The following is a 20,274-nucleotide window of genomic DNA, read 5'->3' on the forward strand; positions in this document are numbered from 1 at the left end:
TGAAGAAATCTAGAGGAAGATTTGATTACTCTGGTGCAGGTGCTCTCACCCTGAAACATTTGGTCAGGAGGATGGCACCCTCAGTCCTGCAGACTACATTAACTAAAGACAAATCTCCATTGATTCTACTGGGGAAATTGACAGGTAGCTCAGGTGTAAGCACCACATTGTAGACACTTAAAGACAGGTGAACTGAAGTTATCTCCTGCCTGAGTTTTTAACAAAAATAACCACAAATTTCAAAGAGAAACAATGAATCAAACCAAACAAAATGTTCCTCTAATACTAAATCTTTCACTAAATTGAGAACATAAGATAAAAATTATGTTTATTTTTTCATTTGGAAAGATTTCCTGCTGAGAGATGTTATCCTGAGCCTCTGTTTTTCAGTTTGCTGTCCAAGTACAGAAATACCACTCAAGTAAGTGCACTCTGACACACTACTTAATGGTTAGTTAACAGCAAATGCTTTCTAGCTACAGGCTCATTTAAGTTTTATGTCAAAGATTTAATGGATAATTTGCAAATTTTAGGAATCTGCAACATGGTAGCAAACTAGTTCCTTCTGGCATGGCCTGTAATTTTATAAGCATAAACTCTACAGATCAAAGGCAATTTTGAAATGCATTTTCAGCATGGTTCTAAACTACCAAGAGAAACTGCAGCTAGAATTACCATGTATTTTCAAGTTTTTGGTCTCAAAAGATGATTTTAATCATACATTAATCATGGTTTACATGGTGGCTGTTTGGCATGCAGCATCTGGATTTATTTGTTCCATGCTAAGGACCTGCAGAAAAAACAGCATGATCATAATCTTCAATTTAATTTAGGTTTTATGCATTTATTTTCCTTTCTTTGAGTTGCATTCCCAGATATACCGTGATTGAGACAGTAACTGTGATTGTATGGACAAGCAAATCTATATCAACTGACTTGTCTAGAGTGAGAAGAGAAATAATTTGCATGTGCCTGTAAAGACAGTAGTAATTTCTGTAAGAAATTAATTGTATTTTATACAGAAAAACTTTATTAGTTGCTCATGACATATGGCCACAAAAAGGCAAATGAAAGATCTTAAGAATTAATTCTAAAGTAGTATCTTGAAGAAAAAGAAAACCAACCTTTAAATGATTCTGTTGCTAAAAATGTGGGGAGCTCTTGTAAAAGGAACAGAAGAATTTCAGTATGTATCAAGTATTATTCATATTCATTAGTCAACAGCAACTTAATAGTATTATTTTCCAAAAACATGCTTTATGCAAATATTATCCTGCAGTAGGAGATGCCCTCAGATACTAATTTTATAGTAGCACCTCTTTCCATTAAAAAAAAATAGAAGGGGGAGGAATCCACTGACTCCCAAGCATTTTCAGGCCATGAACCTGGAAGCCATTTTTTGTGCTTTCCCCGTGGCTGCTCATCACTTTCCCGCAAGCACCTCTATGGCCACACATTGCGTTGCACCACAGCACACTTGTGTGGGCTCACAGGTGCCAAGGGCAGCAGGATCCTGCTACCATTGTGGTTGCTGCCCGCACCCACTCAGGGACTGGTGGCTCTGGAGCTTTTCAACAGCACAGCTATTCCACCGCACTTGCTTGCCCTCAACACAAGAGGGATGTGGACCTGCTTGAGCGAATCCAGAGAAGGGCTACAAAGAGCCATGGGGCTGGAGCGCCTCTCCTGTGAAAACAGGCTGAGAGAGTTAGTTTGTTCAGCCTGGAGAAGGGAAAGCTTTGGGGACACCTTAAAGCAGCTTCCAATAGCTAAGGCCTACAAGAAATCTGTAGAGGGACTTTTTATAAAGGCATATAGTGACAGGACAAGGGGGAATTGCTTTAAACGGACAGAGGGGAGATTTAGATTAGACATTAGGAAGAAGTTCTTCACTGTGAGGATGGTGAGACAGTAGGACACATTGAACCCAAGAACTGACCAGAGAAGCTGTGGCTGCCCCATCCCTGGCAGTGTTCAAGGCGAGGTTGGATGGGCCTTGAGCAACCTGGTCTAGTGGAAGGTGTCCTGCCCGCGGCAGAGGGGCTGGAACAAGATGAGCTTTAAAGCCCCTTCTAACACCAACCATTTTGTGATTCACTTTGGTCATCATGTGCAAGGGCTGCTGCTGGAGAAAACAGATCCTGGCCATAGCGTATCCTCAACACCCGGCCTACAGGCCATGTCAGACTGTACCAGAATTAGGCTAGCGCCAGGTTTTGCACAAAGGCGCTCGGACCAGGGTCCCCGCTCCTTTGGACAGACCGAGCGACCGACCGAGCGACCGACCTAGCACGGTGGGGCGGGCTGCCGGGGCAGCGGATTTCCGGGCGGGCGGTGTGCTGCAGGGGAGCAGCAGACCGGGCAGGGGGAAGACTCGAAGAGGAATGGGGCAGTGACAGGCGGTGCTCATGGCGGGGGAGGAGAGGCCAGCCCGATCGCTCGCCCCTCCCGCCCGGCCAATGGGAGCGGCGGTTGTTAGCGGGCGGGGAGCCGGCGGCGTTGCTACAGCAGCGGCAGGACTAAGGCTGTTGGTCAGGGTGCAGCATGGAGGGGCTGGAAGGTGAGAGGCAGTGGTGAGGCGTTTCTTCACCGGGTACAGTCGGCGGGCGCCTAGGCCGAGCCTCTGTGCTGTGGCGGGGCGTGCTTAGGCGGTGGTGGCGGTGGGACCTAGAGCCCGGGCGCTGCCTTCCGCGTTCTCGGACCCCTCTGTGGCGGCGGGGGGGCCTTGCGTCGCTCCGCTGCCGGCGGTACGAGGGGCCACGGGGCTGAAGTTGGGAGTACTGCAGGAGCGGGGCCGCGTGCCTGTGAGGCGGCGAACAAAGGCGGGTGGTGGCGGTTCCCTATGCGGAGCGCGGCGGGCCGGGCGGCAGGCGCGGCTGTCAGGGCCGGCCTCGCTGCTCTTTGTCTCGGACGCTCTTCGGTTCTCCCAGCCGAGCTGCGGGGCTGTGGCCCTGCGCCGCCGGCCCCTTCGTGCCGCGGCCAAGCTCAGAGCGCGATGAGCCTGCTCGGTGATCCGCCGCTGGCGGAGGGTACGTTGCGCGGAGTATGGCAGCGGGTCAGGCGGGTATTCTTACCGAACATCGTTTTTTTTGCAGCCAGATGGCTAACGTGGGTGTTAGGGTACGCTTATGATGCTAGGGAAGTGTTCAGTGCAGTGAAGACTAGGTATGTATTTCCTGAGTTTATCCTTTGCAACTTTATCCCTGTGCCAGCTGCTTTAGTGAAGTCACCATCACTCCCCAGAGTAGCCATTATAGCATAGATATCTATGATCAGATTGGAATTTATGAAGTTACAGCTTTCTGTCTGAGCATTTCGGTAGGCTTGTCATTACTGTGTTTTTGCAAGCTGCTTTAACCCTACTACTTAAGAAAAAAACACAGGCTTCTTCTGAGTAACTTTCCCAAAACAGTCATTAAGTTGATGCTGTGCTTCACTGGAGGTAACTGAGTGCTTAAATAGGGGTGAGCACAAGCTAGCCTTTGTTCTTTATCCCTTCTAGCACAGTTGGAGAAGTATGCCTCCCTAAATTACTTTGTCTTCCTTCTTTGTCAGATTTTACAGTGTTCTTAGACATAGTGACTTTAAAGCTATACATTTGGACACGATTTGGCATTAAAATCCCAATAGGTTCTCTGATTTACTCATTATGCTTTGCTGACTATTAATGCATTTAAATTTGAAGGTGGTGTCCAGTGTTTATCAAGTAGTGCTTTATCAGGCACTCTGATGACAGTCCTGTGACAAATCTATGTTGCCTGTCCAGAAGGAGAAAACTTGCTTTAATTTTGCATAAGCTATGTCTTTGACTGCAGTTGGGACTGCGAATCATCTGCAGCCCATCCGTCAATTGATTTGACTGTGAGCTAACTTACCAAGGCCAGCTATGCCAGCTGTTTTTGTATCAGCTCTAGCAGCTTCGTAACAGAGGGTGGGTGGAAACCTGAAACAATATGCCGTTTTTGCAGTAGAACTTGTCCAGCTTCTGACTTTGCTGGAAATAGTTTACATTTTGTGTGTGTTTTGGTAGGTACTAGTCGTGGTGGAAGGAAGAACTGCTAAAGCATGGGTGAAATCTCATGTTTACTCTGTGAACCTTTTCTTGAAAGTACTTTCAGAAGCTACAGTTTATCAAAACATTTTTTTTCAATGTTCCTTCTGAGCACTCAAGATTAATTTGAGAATAGCATGGGTAGTAAGCCATTTCTAGAACTTCAGATGGCATTGCATTGTGAACACTCATATCTTGCGCTGTTATCCAGCATCCTTGAATGCTAAAGTTTTTGAAACTGAAGAACATAGTGGTTTTGTGGGTTGCTTTCTGCTGTGTTTTTCCTTCTCTGAACAAATCATCACAACATAAAATCGTTCCTTTTTTATGTCAAAACGTTTGAAGCAAGTGGCTTTGCTTTGATTTACAGTTTTTCAGTTTAAGCTGTCTCTTGATGCACATTAGGTTAGGCTCAAGATGAAGTTTCTGTAGAAAGGTGGCCATAAGACAGGAAAAACGTAAGAAAAACTAATAACAATAATAAATTGCTTCATTGGGAATTATGCTTTTTTTCCCAGGCATTGCTCCATTCAGAGTAGTGTTACTGGTTGCCATTTTAGATTAAATTTGTGTTTAGAAGCACAGTTGCACAGGCATATCCACCTGACATGGAAGTATGGGCTGCTTCTGAAATCTGGCTTGGACTGCTCCTTCCCTGTATTAGTGCTCAGTAAAATAATTTCCCAGAGCTGATCTGTACAGCAGGTCCTGGCAGTTGTGTGTGCAAGCGATGTGCTTATGGTGGAGGGCGGGACTTTGTCTTTTGGCAGTCTGTTTTTATGACTGCGTAAGACCCCCTCAGGCGCAGGATGCTTGTTCTGGACTTTCCTCCCTCGGAAGCCAATGCTTTGCTTTTCGGGAGCTCAGCACTAGAGATGCAAGATGTGTTTTACTTCTGTTTATTTGAGCATGCTATTAAATAATTTTATAATGATTCCTTCATACATGATGGAGAGTTCTAACTATATTCATGATTAGTTGGCTCATGGAGCTGCATTACTGACATTTAAAAAGCTAAATATTTTTGGTGTTGCTGTCACATTTTCTCACTACATGCAAGTTTAAATGTTCAGTGAAAAGGTGAAGTAGGTTTCTGTGAGACTTTTTTTCTAAAATTTACTTCTGTTGCCTTATTATTTTATTTGTATATCAGTATTGTTATATTACTAGATTCATACTGAAAGTGAAATACATAAAGTTTTGTAAAAGAAGTGGGTGCACACTTGTGTCATTACAAGTGACAAATTTGATGTAAAATCTTAAGTCACTAGTTCAGTATTTGTTACTTTGCAGCCCGTGTGCTGTTTGGCTGATTTTCAATTTTCATTTAATTTACTAGTGAAATACTCAGAGCAATAGACCATCAATGTCTGAAAATGTAGTGATTTGTAAAGTGAGTTTAAAAATCCTTTCCTGAGTAGTCCACCATGTGCTGACTCTCCGGACTGTTTTTGTTGGGTTAGCATCTGCTGGTTGTGTTCACTGGTAGATGGCAAGAAAAAGCTGTCATGTTTGCATGTCTGTTGCTCCCTTTTTTGCTTGAAGGAAATGGAGGAGGAGATCCAAGCAGAGAATTCCTGATTTCACATAAGCAGTCCAGTGATTAGCATTTGATTGGCTTCTCTCCAGTCTGTTGTTTTCTCTGGGAAGATGCCGGCAACAGCTGCTTGATCTGACTAAATGATGGTTCCCACACTTGTTCCCAGCCCATCCCAGCGGGTCAAGACTCCTGTTGCCTAAAGCGTGAAGGGCAGAGGGGCAGCTGTGTCTGAGGGCAAAAGTCCAGCTCTCTGTGGTCAGTAATGGCAGCACTTATCCAGCCTCAGTGTTCTCCAGCCTGTGCTCTAGCAGCCAGAGAAGACTGGTTGTGGTTGGGAGGGGATGGGTGGCTACTTGCTCAGGAAATAGCCTGCAGTCTCAAACCCAGAACTTTCCCGTGCAGATGCCAAATAGAGACTACTGTGATTAAGCATTTAGACTGTGAGCAGTCTCGGTGTGCCCTTGAGGTCTCATAAGAATAAGGCTCGTGGTGTAGCATCTTCTGCTAAGATCTGTGCTGCAATAGCGGTTGTCCCTGGACCCTTCACTGGCACTGATAATGTCTAAGACACCCCACCCCAAGCAGTGCAAGCGTTCTACTTTAGAGTTTTATATTAGTAATGCAGCTATTGAAAGCAAATGCTTATACTTGCTTTGACAGGATTTCTGAAGAAGCTAATGCCCAGTCCTATTTTTCCCTAATACTGTAGACATTTTTTTCTGTTTTGAAAAAAAAAGTAATATTAATATAAGTCTTCCTTTCACTTTAGTAGTCATCTTTCTCTTGCCTCACTGGATGCATGCAGCAGCTTCCTTGCTTTGGCAGCCATTTTCTTAAGCTCCATTTGAGAGAAGCTCCTGCCTTTTTGAAATACTTCAGCTTTTTCTTCTTTTTTTTCTTTTAATTAATTTTGCTGTATTGTTCTTAAATCAAAAAAATGCAAACTACTAAGGATTGAAATGCAAAGCTAATATTAATGTATATCTTTTTAAGCAGTTGTTTTGCTTCCAGTAGCCGTTAAAACACTGATAAATGTGACTGCATTGAATTGATGTGTTTCACTAGGCATGTGTGCACCTCCCTTAAATGATTTGACATTTAATACACTGTATAATTGTGGTCAATGTATTTACTTCTTCTAAAGCAATAATGTTTTTATTTTTTGATTAATGGTTATGTTTTGCTGAAGCAACTGAAAGGAAATGTTTTACTTAAGGAAAATTCAGAAAGCTAAGTTTAGGCCATTATGATAGGGGAAGCGTGCTATCAGAATATGTTTTACCTTTAAAAGAACAAAGTAATATGTGTAGACAGTAGCTTGAGTGTTTTAGCTTAGTTTCTTCAGCATCTTAGAATGAGTAGATTTTACACCTTTTTCTACATTTTTTGTAGCATTCTTTTATTTTTAACTTAAATTGCAGAAACTAGATTCATCTAGTAATTGTATTCAGTTGGTTGAATATAGTAGGAAGATGAATGTATTTTACCTGCACACACACACATGATGTGGTTATTATAAAAAGCAGTTATTTAATTTCAGTAAAATCAAGCTCTGGGGCTATGTTAAACAGTTGACTGGAGGGAGCAAACTGGGAACTGATACAATATAAATGAAGATTATCAAAATTATCAGAATCGTTTCTAAAACATTATTTTATTGTTAGCTGAGTAATATTCTGATAAGCAAGCAGGCTTAGGTTGGGATTGCTCTGTCCAGTTACGTTTGTGTAGTAGAGTACAGAATTTGTTTGGGGGTCACTGGTGCAAAGCAGTTTTGGTTTAAGACTAATGTGAGAAAGCTCATCTTTGCTTGATTGCCTGCTTGTAGGTGGTGCTTGTAGCCTAATAGGGAAGAGTAGTGAGTTTATGATGCTAGAGCAGAATTGTATAACATGACCATAGATTTTATAGGTCACACGCTTTCTAGTGGTTTTAGTTAATCTTAAAGCTCATTAATAGAAGACCAGATAATGTATCTGGAAGTCAGATCGATCAGATAGTGCTGCTTATTTGTTGTGTTTCCATATGCATTACAGGGGAAACTCTCATTGATTTTTCTGGATAATCATCACAACTGAGAGCCTTTCTAAAACGTCTGTAGATTAACCCTCACAATATGGGAAGAAATAGGAGGATTTTGCATGCAGTTGGAGGGGTAGGATCTTACTGAGATCATGTGTAGGACAGCTCACAGGACTGCAGTGTTGAGGTGGATTAATACAAGCTCTTCAGGAAGAACCAGCTGGACCACAAGCAGGGAAGTTGCCCTTTATGTGCGAGAGCAGTGAGAATGCACTGAGCTCTGCTGTGGAGCCACCTGTGAGCTTATGGATCAGGGTTAGCAGGCAGACCAATGTGAGAAATGCTGTTCTGGGTGTCTTCTACAATCCACCTGATCAGGAAAAAGATGGTGCTTCCTTCAGATAATTCGAAGAGACCTCATATTCACAGGCCTTGGCCCTCATGAACCACTCAATACCAGCTGGAGGGGCAAATCAGCAAGGCACAAGCAATCTAGGAGGCTTCTGGCATGCATTGGTGACAAATCCCTGACTCAGGTGATTGAGGAGCTGACAAGGGGATTCATTTCTGCTGATGACATACCAACAAATGTTTGAGATGTGAAGGCCAGGGGCAGGCAGCCTTACCTGAAGTGACCGGGCATGATTGAATTCAGGGTCCTGAGGCAAGGAAGCTGAGCAAATAGCAGGATCTCAACCCCAGACTTCAGGAGAGCAGGCTTTGACTTGTTTAGGGATCTGCTTGGAAGAATGCCATGAAACATGGCCCTGAACAGGAGTCCGGGAGAGCTGCTTATTTTTAGTGTGACGTTGGTGTGTTTTCTGCATTAAAAGTTATGCCTCATATGCGGAAGGGAGGAAAGACAATTGTAGAAAAGGGGAGTATGCCGTGATGCAAGTTGTCTTGGCTGCATGCAATTAATTTCTCAGTCACAAAAAAATCCTTTGCTAAATCCTCCTCCAGGTTGTCATTTTAGAGCAATGGGATGACTTGATATGTTATTTTCAAGGAAGTTACACCAAACTTGCCATCATCAGAGTTGTGTTCAATGGAATAACAGTAATATTGACAAATATAATGCACTTGCATTGTCAGGCTGAACAGCTAATGCAAAATGTGCAGAGGTACTATGAAAGTCTCACTCAGGCTTTTCAGCTTGAAGGAATGGAAGTTATGCTGCTTTTTATTATCTTTTGGAAGCAGAAGTGACATGTTTATACAAGATTAGACTGCATTGTCAATACAAAAGTAGAAGAGAATTCATGAGACTTTCCACTAAGATTAGGGGTAGATAGATAAAAGTAGATTGGTTTCCTATTTGTTATACAGTTGTGAATAACCTAATTGTATAAATATTTCAAAGTATGTGAACAGTTGAATACTAAGAGACAGAGCTTACTTTGATTTTCTTCCTCTTCTTGCAAAATGCTGAATAGCATAGACAAGGGATTTGCTTGGTGGATGTCGTGGTTTAAACCCAGTCAGGTAACTCCTTCAGTCACCCCCCCCCTTCTTTCCCTCCCCCTACTCCCAGAGGGACGGAGAGGAGACTCGAAAAGATTGCAACTCCCATGGGTTGAGATAAGAACAGTTTAGTAACTAAGGTATAACATAAATCACTACTGCTACCACTGATAATAACAATGATAAAGGAAATAACAAGGGAAGAGAATACAACACCTCAGCACCAGCCGACCGGTAACTTGCTCCCCTCAGCCCAGCCAAGCACCGACCCATACCTCCTCCAACCCTGCAGACTCCCAGCCCTTCCGGCTAACTCCCAGTTACATCCTGGGCATGACGTGCTGTAGTATGGAATACCTCTTTGGTCAGTTTGGGTCAGGTGTCCTGTCTCTGCTTCCTCACAGCTTCCCCTCCTCCCTGGCAGAGCATGAGGCTCACAAAGTCCTTGGTCAGGGTAAACATCACTTAGCAACAACTGAAAACATCGGCTTCACCAACACTGTTCTCAGGCTGGAAGTCAAAACACAGCACTGCACTAGCTACCACAAAGGAAAAAACATGACTGCTACTGCTGAACCCAGGACAGTGGAATAAATCATGCATATTGTCAGTTATCAAGTAGACTTTACCAAAGCATGGCAAATACTGCCAGTTGCTAAGCAGTATGGCATCTTTGTCTGAAGACTTCTGCTCCCTCTAGGTGTGGAGTTTATTTACACAACTGCTTAATTTGTAAATATGATAGCAAGAGCTAGCCTTATGCCTGTGACTGTCAGATGCAACTTGTATGTATTGATGGGTTCCACATATTGTACTGATAAAGATAAATCTGAGAACTGGCAACTTACGCTTTCTGCTGTAAATCAGTTGCTGTATGTGAACGTGAGAGGAGAGAGGAAAAAAAACGCAATAGTTCTGTAGAAATCTAGGTTTTGAGGAGATCTGAATTCATCTGAGTATTGAAAGCAGTGGGCTACATCTGAGGGACTGACTGTACGGCTATGCTGTCAGACTTTGAGGTCCACCCAAACTTCACAGCTAAACTCCAACTTCAAAATCAGAAAGTATGGGTAATTAGACTGTGATCATATTCAAAAGGAATGTGTGTGATAACTTCTGTGTAGGTAGAAAAACATGATTTGGAAGGAGGTTGTACTCTAGAAGTGGCTGGAGGAGGAGCTCTGGCTGGGACAGTTTAGAAACACAGGCTATGAGATAACTATAGTGCTGCTAATCAAACTTCCAATCTAGTTGTTTAATTTGGATACCCATCATCTTAACAGGTTGTACTCTTGTGTTTTTATTTAGGACCTGGTCTCGAGCAGACAGTAGAATAGGGTGTAAAGCCATATATCATAGTTTTGGCATCACTTCAACTGAAATACTACTCCTTTCTTTGGTATTCATGTAACCATTCTGAACAGAGTTCTCTTTTCCCTAACTGTGTTTAGATTAGATAGCAGTAATAATTATGTCTGTCCCCTTCCAGGTTAACTATGTTCGTTCAGGTTTAATAAAAGCATGCTAAGTGCTAGTGATTAGTGGTATTAAAGACAGTAAAAGGAGAAAGAGGCATAGCTGCTGGATCTTGAGTCTTCTGTGGTTTTATAACCAAAATGATAGTAATCCCTGCATTGTTGCGATAATTGAAGAAGGCTGAAGAAAATTACCATGACACTGTTTTACTACTGGTTTCAATTATCAGATGCGTTTGCCAAGCAAATACTACTTCTGTTTCTTGATTTGATGTTCCTTCTTTTTATTTTATTTAAACCTCCTTCCCCCAACATAACAACCATTTCTACTAATTTCTGTTCCAGAAGTGGTGTGGCATTTGTGCATGATATCCAATGCATTTAAAAAAAAAACCAAAAAAAACAAACAAAATAAAGCAAAAAAGACAAACCCTGAACCAGAATCCACACACAAAAAAATCCCCAAACCACAGTCCCACACCAAAACCGACTCTACTGCAACTTTGGCAATTTTATTTTTAAATTTATTTATTTTGGCAAATCTATTTTTAATTCAGATTTCACGTTGGTGGCTTTGCTAACCCTTCTGTTAGGGAAGGCTCATGGGCTCCTAGAGAGAAATATTAAGGTTTTATGTTTATTTTTTATTTAATTTTATTTTTTTACTTTAAAGGTGGGGAAAAATCAAAGTGGAATGATTTCAAAATTGAAAGGCTAGGTGTGCAAATCTGTATGTCTGTAGGCTTCCCAGTTTCAACAAAACTGAAAGAGCTTATTTTTTAAAACAACTTCCTTTTGTGTTTTGGGTCAGTGGTTTGTGTTACGGGGAGGAGGTGTTGTAGTAGAAATAGCTCTTGGCAAATGTGATTGGGTAGCTGCCAGCAGCAAAGGAGGGTAGGAATGCTGTAAGAAAATCTACCTCTGTAACTGTAGCTGCAGTGAGTGCTAATTAGCATTTGTTATGTGATATATAAATACTGCTCGATCAGGTGAGCTTTTAGCAAGTCTCTTTAATGGTGAGTTTAAGCACAAGCTTGAATCCCAGAGTTTAGTGAACAGAAGAAAATGGTGGAAAATGTAGCCTTTTTTTTTTTTTTTTTTTTAAGAAAACAGGTATTTGAAAGAATCTTTCCCTTGGTCAAATTCTTATACTATACACTTGTTTGAGATCACTAATTCTGATTTATTTCATCTAACAGATTTCATCTAATTTTTTTAGATAGATTGATACATTATATGTAGTTATAAACTGATGATGAATGTCATTCAAGGAATTGAAAATGTAGAAACAGACCTAATGGTTACATATTGATACTGGAAATCTCACTCTGTTTTAATGTTTGCATTTGGAATAAAATGTTTTCAGTGGGAACCATGACTTCCTGAATCTACATTTGTTTGCCATAAAATATTTTTTTAAATTATTAATTTTCTTTAGGACTGATCTTGCACTTCATTGACAAGTATATATGTTTAGATGGAAAATTATTTTCCACTGATTAACTGGAAAAAAGCCCTGATGAACGATCATTGAATGTTGCTATGTTCATAACTTCATTAGTTTAAGCCACTAGTTTGCCTAAAATACGTGTGTCCTGGGTTCAGCAGTAGCGGTCATTTTTCTCCTTCTTAGTAGCTGGTGCAGTGCTGTGACTTTCAGCCTGGGAACAGCTCTGGTAACACTGATATTTTCAGTTGTTGCTAAGTAATGTTTACTCTGACCAAGGACTTTCTGAGTCTCATGCTCTGCCAGGGAGGAGGGGAAGCTGGGAGGAAGCAGAGACAGGACACCTGACCCAGACTAGCCAGAGAGGTATCATGCCCAGTATATAAACTGGGGGCAGTTACCTGGAAGGGCTATATCGTTGCTTGGGTCGGGCTAGGTATCAGTTAGCAGGTGTCTTGTCTCTGCTTTCTCTTGGCTTCTTGTGCCCCTCCTCACTGGCAGAGCATGGGACTGGGAAGTTCTTGAGCAGAGTAAGCATTGCTTAGCAGCACCTAAAACATTGGTGTGGTATCAGCATTTTCTGGGGGGCTACAGCTGAAATGCAGCTCTGCAACAGCTACTAGGAAGGAGAAAAATAACCGTTACAGCTGAACCCAGGACAATATGTGATATAAAAATATCCCAGTTATCCCTCTGGTGCAGTATTAAATACAATAGATACCAGTTACTGGGAGAACATGTAGAATTTTTAGTCTCTGCCACGACTCCATTGCATAATGCATACTATACGAATATACTTGCTTGCATAGGCTTGGCTATTTTGATTTGTTGGTCTTTTATCTGGTTCTGTGAATCTGTTGCATGTCAAGTATACTGTTTGGTTTTTTTTTACCATTGCTTGAATAGCAACATCAGAAATGCTTTTGTAAACTGTCAGTGATACTCTGCGTAAAATAGAGTAGAAATAGCATTAAAGACTTCTTTACTTTTCAAGAGAAAATGAAATAGTTTAACTTAAAGAAAAAATAAGTGATGTGATGTGACTGATACTGTAACAGGTGATTCTCTTCGAAAGACACAGAAATACTCACTAAATACCATTATTGTTGGTATGTATTTCGGCTGTTATTGTGACTTACAGTGAATTTGTCATTTACATATTGACATACAGGCATCCTTTTAAAGGTGCAGTGTTTTGTATTGTAAATTAGCAGAATTTATGGTGACACGTTACTGGGCATGTAACTTGTGTATCATCTCTTTCTGAGAAACGGTCTCTAGATAAAAACTTAAGCTCAGGTTAGATGCAGCAGCTATTTATTTTATTTTAGCAGGTTTAGTGAAGCAGCTGTTTATTAATATTTTTGCAGAAAAGGGTGTCCTAGCAAATAGGCACACACAGCAAAAGGAGAACTATGATTTATATTTCCTCTCCTGGCCGCAGGTTCCCTCCCTTGTTTCCCCATTGGTTGGGCACTCCAAGTTTTACAGCTTATCCGACGTATATAATCTGCATGTTAAGTGTCTCGCCTCTGTTTACATCTCCCCTTACTCAATTTTTGTATGCTCCTTCCTCTTATTTATCTCCTTTTACAGTTTGATTTCATAACTCTCTGGCAGACATGTGGTACCCCAACTTACTGTTTAACCTGCCTGCACCTGCTTACTTTCCTAGGTTGTACAAAGACAGTATTCTTTTTAACCATAGAGTGTATCTTTCATCCAGAGATGATATTGTCTTTAACCACAGAGTGTGTCTTTCTAAGTTATGGTATCTCAAATCCTTTCTTTCATTCCCTTAGTAACTTAGCCCCAGCCCCAGTATTGGAAAATCTCAGTATTGCAAAGCCTTAATATTGATCTTGAAGCTTCTGGGCCACATCAAAAGGAGCGTGACCAGCAGGTCGAAGAAGGTGATCCTGCCCCTCTACTCTGCTGTCATGAGACCTCATTTGGAGTATTGTGTGCAGTTCTGGTGTCCTCAACATAAAAAGGACATAGAACTGTTGGAACAAGTCCAGAGAAGGGCCACGAGGATGACCAGGGGACTGGAGCACTTCCTGTATGAAGATAGGCTGAGAAAGTTGGGGCTGTTCAGCCTTGGAGAAGAGAAGGCTGCGTGGAGACCTCGTAGCAGCCTTCCAGTATCTGAAGGGGGCCTATAGGGATGCTGGGGAGGGACTCTTCATTAGAGACTGTAGTGACAGGACAAGGGGCAACCGGTTAAAACTTAAAAGGGGAAGTTTAGGTTGGATATAAGGAAGAAATTTTAATGTAAGGGTGGTGAGGCACTTGAATGGATTGCCCAGAGAAGCTGTGAATGCGCCATCCCTGGTGGTGTTCAAGGCCAGATTGGACAGAGCCTTGGGTGAGATGGTTTAGTGTGAGGTGTCCCTGCCCATGGCAGGGGGATTGGGACTAGATGATCTTAAGGTCCTTTCCAACCCTAACTATTCTATGATTCTAATATCGTAAAGACTTAATATTGCAAAGCCCAATCCTCAATTATGCGAAAACAACGTTTCTCTCACATTTTCCTTTTTTATCTCTGCATAGTTCAAAGAATGTATACTTTTACAGTAATAACTTACTTTTGTGAATTATATGAGGTTACCAGTCTGGAAAGAAATTTTTATCCTGAATGAAAATATAAGTATGTTTTTGTTGTTTTTTTTTTTTAAGAGGTTACAGTGCAAACTGGAGATCTGCTGCCATGTAGGATTTGTGGAAGGACTTTCTTTCCAGCAGCTCTGGTAAGTAGTGTGAGTACTGTTGGCTTTTAGATCTGGTAAGTTGATACGAGAGTTAAGCAATGGTCACTGTAGCTAAATAAAGTAGAAACCAAGTGATGCTTGGGTTTTGGTGTTTTTTTTTGGTGGGGTTTTTTTGTTTTGTGTTTTTTTTTTCCCCAAATAATTATAAATTCCACTTGTTTCAATTTTGAAGCTCCTTAGAAGGAATTTAATTTTATTTAAGCTTCCCATGACTTTCTGAAAATACATGCTTCTGAAAGCATCCTCTCTAGGGTCACAGAATTACTGCTTGCCTCTGCAGATGTAAGTCCTAGCATTATGCAGCCTCAGCTAGTAAATGGAGCGTTTTGTTAGCCATCTTCAACATACTGTGGTTTTCAGGCTTAATAGAAGTTGGGCTGTCCTTAAATGTATGCATATGGATATCAGACAGCGCTCAATGCAAATACTGCTTACCTATTATTGTTCTTTTTTTATTTTCAGGGGGCAAATACAGATGCTCCCTATTTTTCATTGCCCAGATTTTTGTTCCATGTGTGTGCAGTCGTGGATTCTTGTACTTCCGCTTTAAAAGTAATGGCTGGCATAGACGTTTGATTTACCAAGAGCTGGGCCTTGTTTGCTGATTGGCATATTGAGAAAGAGGGAAAGAATATGTTAGTAACTTATGTTGAAAGCTAAGTTCTGTATCCTCCTTGGTTTTCTTCTGTTTATAGAAAAAGCACGGACCCATTTGCCAAAAAACTTCTGCAAAGAAAAGGAAGACATTTGATTCCAGCCGACAGAGAGCAGAAGGAACTGACATTCCCACAGTAAAACCTCTGAAGCCACGGGTACGTTATTTACTCTGCATATGAACATTTTAAGAAAACTATGTATGCGCTATAATGAAGCTTATTTCTGCTGGTGATTTGTGATAATTGGATAAATTAGGATCTAGAAGAAATAGAACTATAATGTTGTGTACTAAAATAAGGCATGTACTCAGCTTGAAGTAAGAGCTTCAAACATATAAAGCTCTTTCTTTTTTGGCTTCTTAGCCAGAACCACCCAAAAAACCTTCCAACTGGAGACGAAAGCATGAGGAATTTATAGCTACTATACGAGCAGCCAAAGGACTTAATCTTAAAGATGGTGGAAAACTGCCTCCACCACCTCCGCCATCATATGACCCTGGTATGTAAAACAATCCCGTTCTTTAGAGATTTGTGTTTTTTTTTCCCGCTTAATTTATGAAAATTTGAACTGGAAAGGAATATGTTGGAATACAATAATCACAAGTTCTTGAAGATAACTTTCATTATCCCCATGCAGGTGCTGGTTTGTGACTGTGGGTCTGGTTAGCTACCATCCTGTGAGCTTTCAAAGCCTATGACTGTTTTAACGAATCAAGAGATAGTTAAGGGCAACTTACAGCTTGCTACTGTCTTATAAATCATATGCTGGACAAACAGTTTCAACACCTTGTTTCTGTCCACAACAGTGAAACTGCTCAGAAAGAACAGACTGCCTTTTTAATTAGATACTGGACACCAACAACCTACTTACATTGTAGGAATGCACACTGACTGTGTTCTTCAAGTATAGTGTCTCCCATTTCTTGCTGAACTCACATTTAGTTTCATGTGTACAGTACACGCTCTAGTGTGCATTTGATCCTTCCTCATAAGGTGGGGGTACTTGCATTTTGGGCATGAGATGTATGAGATTTGTATTAATAAGGGTGCCTTCAGAACTGAGGCTGGATAAAGTGTGTCGATACAGTCTGATGTGAGTGAATAAGACATATACTTTTCAGTTAACTTTTGAAATGTTATAATAGGTTGGAGATTATATTTCTTGCTCTTGTCCTAAGAGCTAAACTACATGATCAGTTCAATGGCTATTTTCAGAAGGATTGGGAAAACCAGAAAAAAGCATGTGTTTTGCTTCTGCCTGTGGTCAAGTGAGGATGGGAGTGTTCCCTACCTTGTTTCTCCACAGGAAACTCATTACCCCAGTATTAGGATTGTAATTGTGAATTCATAGTAAGAAGTGAAATCATAATATTCAGCAGTCATACATGCTATCTTGAAATGCCACATGCATTTTAAAGTAAAGTAAAACCAATAGCTGATGTTGTAGATAAGGAATATAAGGCTTGATCATGGAAAGGATCATTAATAATCTAGGCAGAAACAGCCAGAACTAAATCTAGCTTGGAAAACCTACTAAAATGGTGCTTCCTTGGTTCCAGACATCACAATGAGTATTAAGAGAGGGAAGTTAACTCTGTTCAGGCCGTTTGAAAGCAGATAGGAGGTAGAGGGAAGAGAAAGATATTGTGCTTCTGCTTCTTCCTTCTGGTTTTTTACTTTTTCCAAGCTGAGTTTACAAGTTTTAGTCTCCTGACTTCATCCAGCTGCAGTGGGTAAAACTCAGGAGGAAGAATGAAGATAAGATGAATTAATCAGTGGATTCTCTTCTTACAAATCAAACCAAACAAAATATAGGGCAAGGACAGCTACTGTTGCTCCTTTTCCACTTTACATGTAGGAGTGAAGGAGAATTATGCATGGTATCATGGAGTATATCCATCCTTTCCTACTTAGCTGACTTTGGCATGCATATTTCTAACTGGTCTTTTTTTTTTTTCTCTCCTGAAAGGAAAAAGTTCTGTATTAATATTTCATACTTAATTGCGTGCTTTCAGTTTGCAAACAAGCAATATTGCTGTTTCTTTGATCTCCAACCTTTTCTTTAGAAATGGAATAGCCTCATGATACTAAGAAGGAACTTATGTCACCCTATTTGCATTGAACTTGACTGCATATGTATATTGTGCTTTATTTTGATTAGTTTGTATTTTATAAAGCTTACATTGAATCCTAACAGTACTTCCAGATAGCCAGGTGGCTGACTGGTGCTAAGCAGTTTACAAAATAAGGAAGATACAATCTCTGATTCTTGAAAAAGTCCATATTAATCCTCTACAGTCTGATCCATTTACTTAAGTGGGCTTTGAAATTCTTCTGTGGGAATTGAGCCATAAGACAGCTGGAAATGTCTTTTCTTATTATCTAGGGGCTTCCATAGCTGCTTTATTCATCTGTTCTGTTTTTTTATTTTTTTTTTTTTTTTAAAACTTTGGCCCTATCTATCTCTAAAGGTTTAGTTTTATGTTTGAGTATTCTGATGGTAGTGGAATTTTATGTAAAATAAATAAAAAAATCCTTCTTGTTACCACATGAGATTCCCATCCTGTCACTTCTCTGATGGATTCCTGTGTTCTTCCTGTGTACTTTGCTCACGCTTCCTGGGTCACAGTTCGTGGTTTGGTGTCCACTATGTAATTTTAGTTACTTGAAGTAGTAAATAACTAATTTAAAAGGATAAGTAATTAAGCCAGATCTGCTGCATTTGTAGTATAATGTAATACAAATTTTATTTTGGATTGTATAGTATCTAAATGTGATATTGGAGGCAGTGACTGAATCCTCATTTTCTTTGATATGTTTCTAAAATCACCTAGGAACATGCTAATTTAATCTGCTTTATCAGTGTCCAGTGCTTCTGAAGTTGTTTACATGGTTTATGATTTTGAATACTGTAAACTAGGGAATTCAGCATCCATATCTCTAGACACTAAAATGTCTGTCTGAAACTGCAGCCCAAATACTTTACTTTGCAAGGGCAGTGTATCTAAAGGGGTATACGTTGAGCATACAGATGAGGGATCTTTGAGTGCTTTAAACACTTTCATGGCATTTCTGTTTTTTTTTCCCCAATGTTAGTAGTAATAGTTCCTCATGTGGCTGAATTAATTGTGAAAAATAATAAATACAGCCACCAACTGCCCCTGTTTTGGAAGGATTTCCTATGATTTTTTTTTTTGTTGCTAGATTTCTGATTTTTTTTTTTTCTTTAATAATAATTTGTAATATTGCAGTTAGTATTTCTTAGTCCTTTCAAAATTGCTAGAGGAAACAGGTTTTGTTGTCTTTTGCTGTTTGTATGGGAAAAGTTTTAATGTATTTTCATATCTTGAAAAAAATGAACTGTGTTTGCAATGTGGGGGGTGTTTTGGTGGTGCTTTTTTTTGGTTTCTAGTTTTGGTTTTGCTTGTTTTTTTTTTATTTAGTCTCTACTCTTCTCCATTTCCTTCCAGCTGATAACCTTGCCACATCCATATATCTCTTTGGCCACTCTCTCTGCTAATTGCATTTCTAAAAGTGTTTCTGATTTTGCTTAGGTTATTTCTGATCTTCAGCCACTCTTCTTGTTCTTATCCATGAAATAAGAAACATCTTTTGTGTTATATATGGGCAATGTTCTTTTCCCTTGCAACGTATATTTTTCATTTTCAGATTCAAGAGGCTTTAGTTTTCTCTGGGGGTGGGGCTGGCCTTTAAAAGACTTTAAACCAGTTTCTTTTAAAAAACATTAATGTTAGTTTTTTGTTTTTAAGATTACATTCAGTGTCCATATTGTCAGAGGAGATTTAATGAAAATGCAGCTGACAGGCACATCAATTTCTGTAAGGAACAAGCAGCACGTATTACTAATAAGGGGAAATTGGCAGCTGATACCAAAGGGAAGCTTCCTACTCGAACACAGGTGAACAATGACATTTTCCTTAACTTGTAGATTGTATTCGACATCAAATCAAGTTTGTTAAATGGTGTATTGCTCTTAAATGTAATTAACCTTTTTATTCTGTAATGCTATTACTTGTGCTAGACTGAAATTGGACACTAAGCATGGAAGAGGTTCTTTCTTATGAGAGTTGTAGAGATCCATAAATCAGATGGCAGCAGCTGCAAAACCAAAACCAGTCATAAATGTAATTCAGAGACTTGTGAAAACAACAGGTAAGGGTAGCAGCAGGAGGTAGGGACACAATATTTGTTAAAAAAGAAAAAAAAAGCTGAATTTCTGTTGTCCAAGTCTTGTGAACCCAGTTCAGGAGTCTTCATAAAGTGGACAAAGGTACATGTCCTACTGCAGGACAACTGGCAGCAGTATTTTGGCTAATAAGAAACTTAGGAATTCAGGCATATTAAGGTAAGAGCTGCAGTAGCTAACTCACAATGGAAACAAATTAAGGGTTAAAGTGTATGTGTGTTTTCATTTGGTGGCAGTACACTTTTTTATGGAAGCTGTGAAGAGTTTAAATAGACACTAGCAGTTACTCAGAGATTCTTGCACTGTATTCTGAATCAGTGCTGGGGCTGGTCCAGAGAACACAGGTGAAAGTAAAATTTGACAGACAAAAATAATTGTGCCCTTGATTTTTTCTTTGGGGTTGTGTGTTGTGGGAGGTTGGTTGTTTCTATTTTGTTGTGGTTTTGTTTTTTTTTAATTAATTAATCTCATGAGCAGCTATGGAAAAAGATGAGAAAAGCAGAAAATAGACATATATAAAAAATACATAACCACTGAGATAATCTTTCTTACTAGTATCATCTGTATGTATAATAAAGCAGACTAGTGGAAACCATTCGCATGATCCTCTACCAGAAACAGTATACTGAGTAGGTAAT

The 20,274-nt window shown here is 40.2% G+C and overlaps 2 protein-coding genes across 2 annotated transcripts in view; both read left to right on the plus strand.

Annotated features, from left to right (window-relative positions):
* The window catches only part of LOC134175531 (uncharacterized protein YagA-like), a 336,167-nt gene that overhangs the window by 15,092 nt on the left and 300,801 nt on the right, over positions 1 to 20,274 (plus strand). The window lies entirely within an intron of this gene.
* Positions 2,843 to 20,274, plus strand: part of ZC2HC1A (zinc finger C2HC-type containing 1A) — a 36,944-nt gene continuing 19,512 nt past the window's right edge. The window contains exons 1-5 of the mRNA XM_062641572.1: positions 2,843 to 3,029; positions 14,682 to 14,752; positions 15,469 to 15,585; positions 15,793 to 15,928; positions 19,200 to 19,348. Of these exons, the coding sequence (XP_062497556.1) occupies positions 2,843 to 3,029; positions 14,682 to 14,752; positions 15,469 to 15,585; positions 15,793 to 15,928; positions 19,200 to 19,348 (660 nt within the window). The remainder of the gene's footprint in view (positions 3,030 to 14,681; positions 14,753 to 15,468; positions 15,586 to 15,792; positions 15,929 to 19,199; positions 19,349 to 20,274) is intronic.

Source organism: Pezoporus occidentalis, unplaced genomic scaffold (assembly GCF_034315485.1).
Source record: "Pezoporus occidentalis ecotype Australia unplaced genomic scaffold, CSIRO_AGI_Poc_V1 ctg69, whole genome shotgun sequence".
In the NCBI taxonomy this organism is placed as follows: Eukaryota; Metazoa; Chordata; class Aves; order Psittaciformes; family Psittacidae; genus Pezoporus; species Pezoporus occidentalis.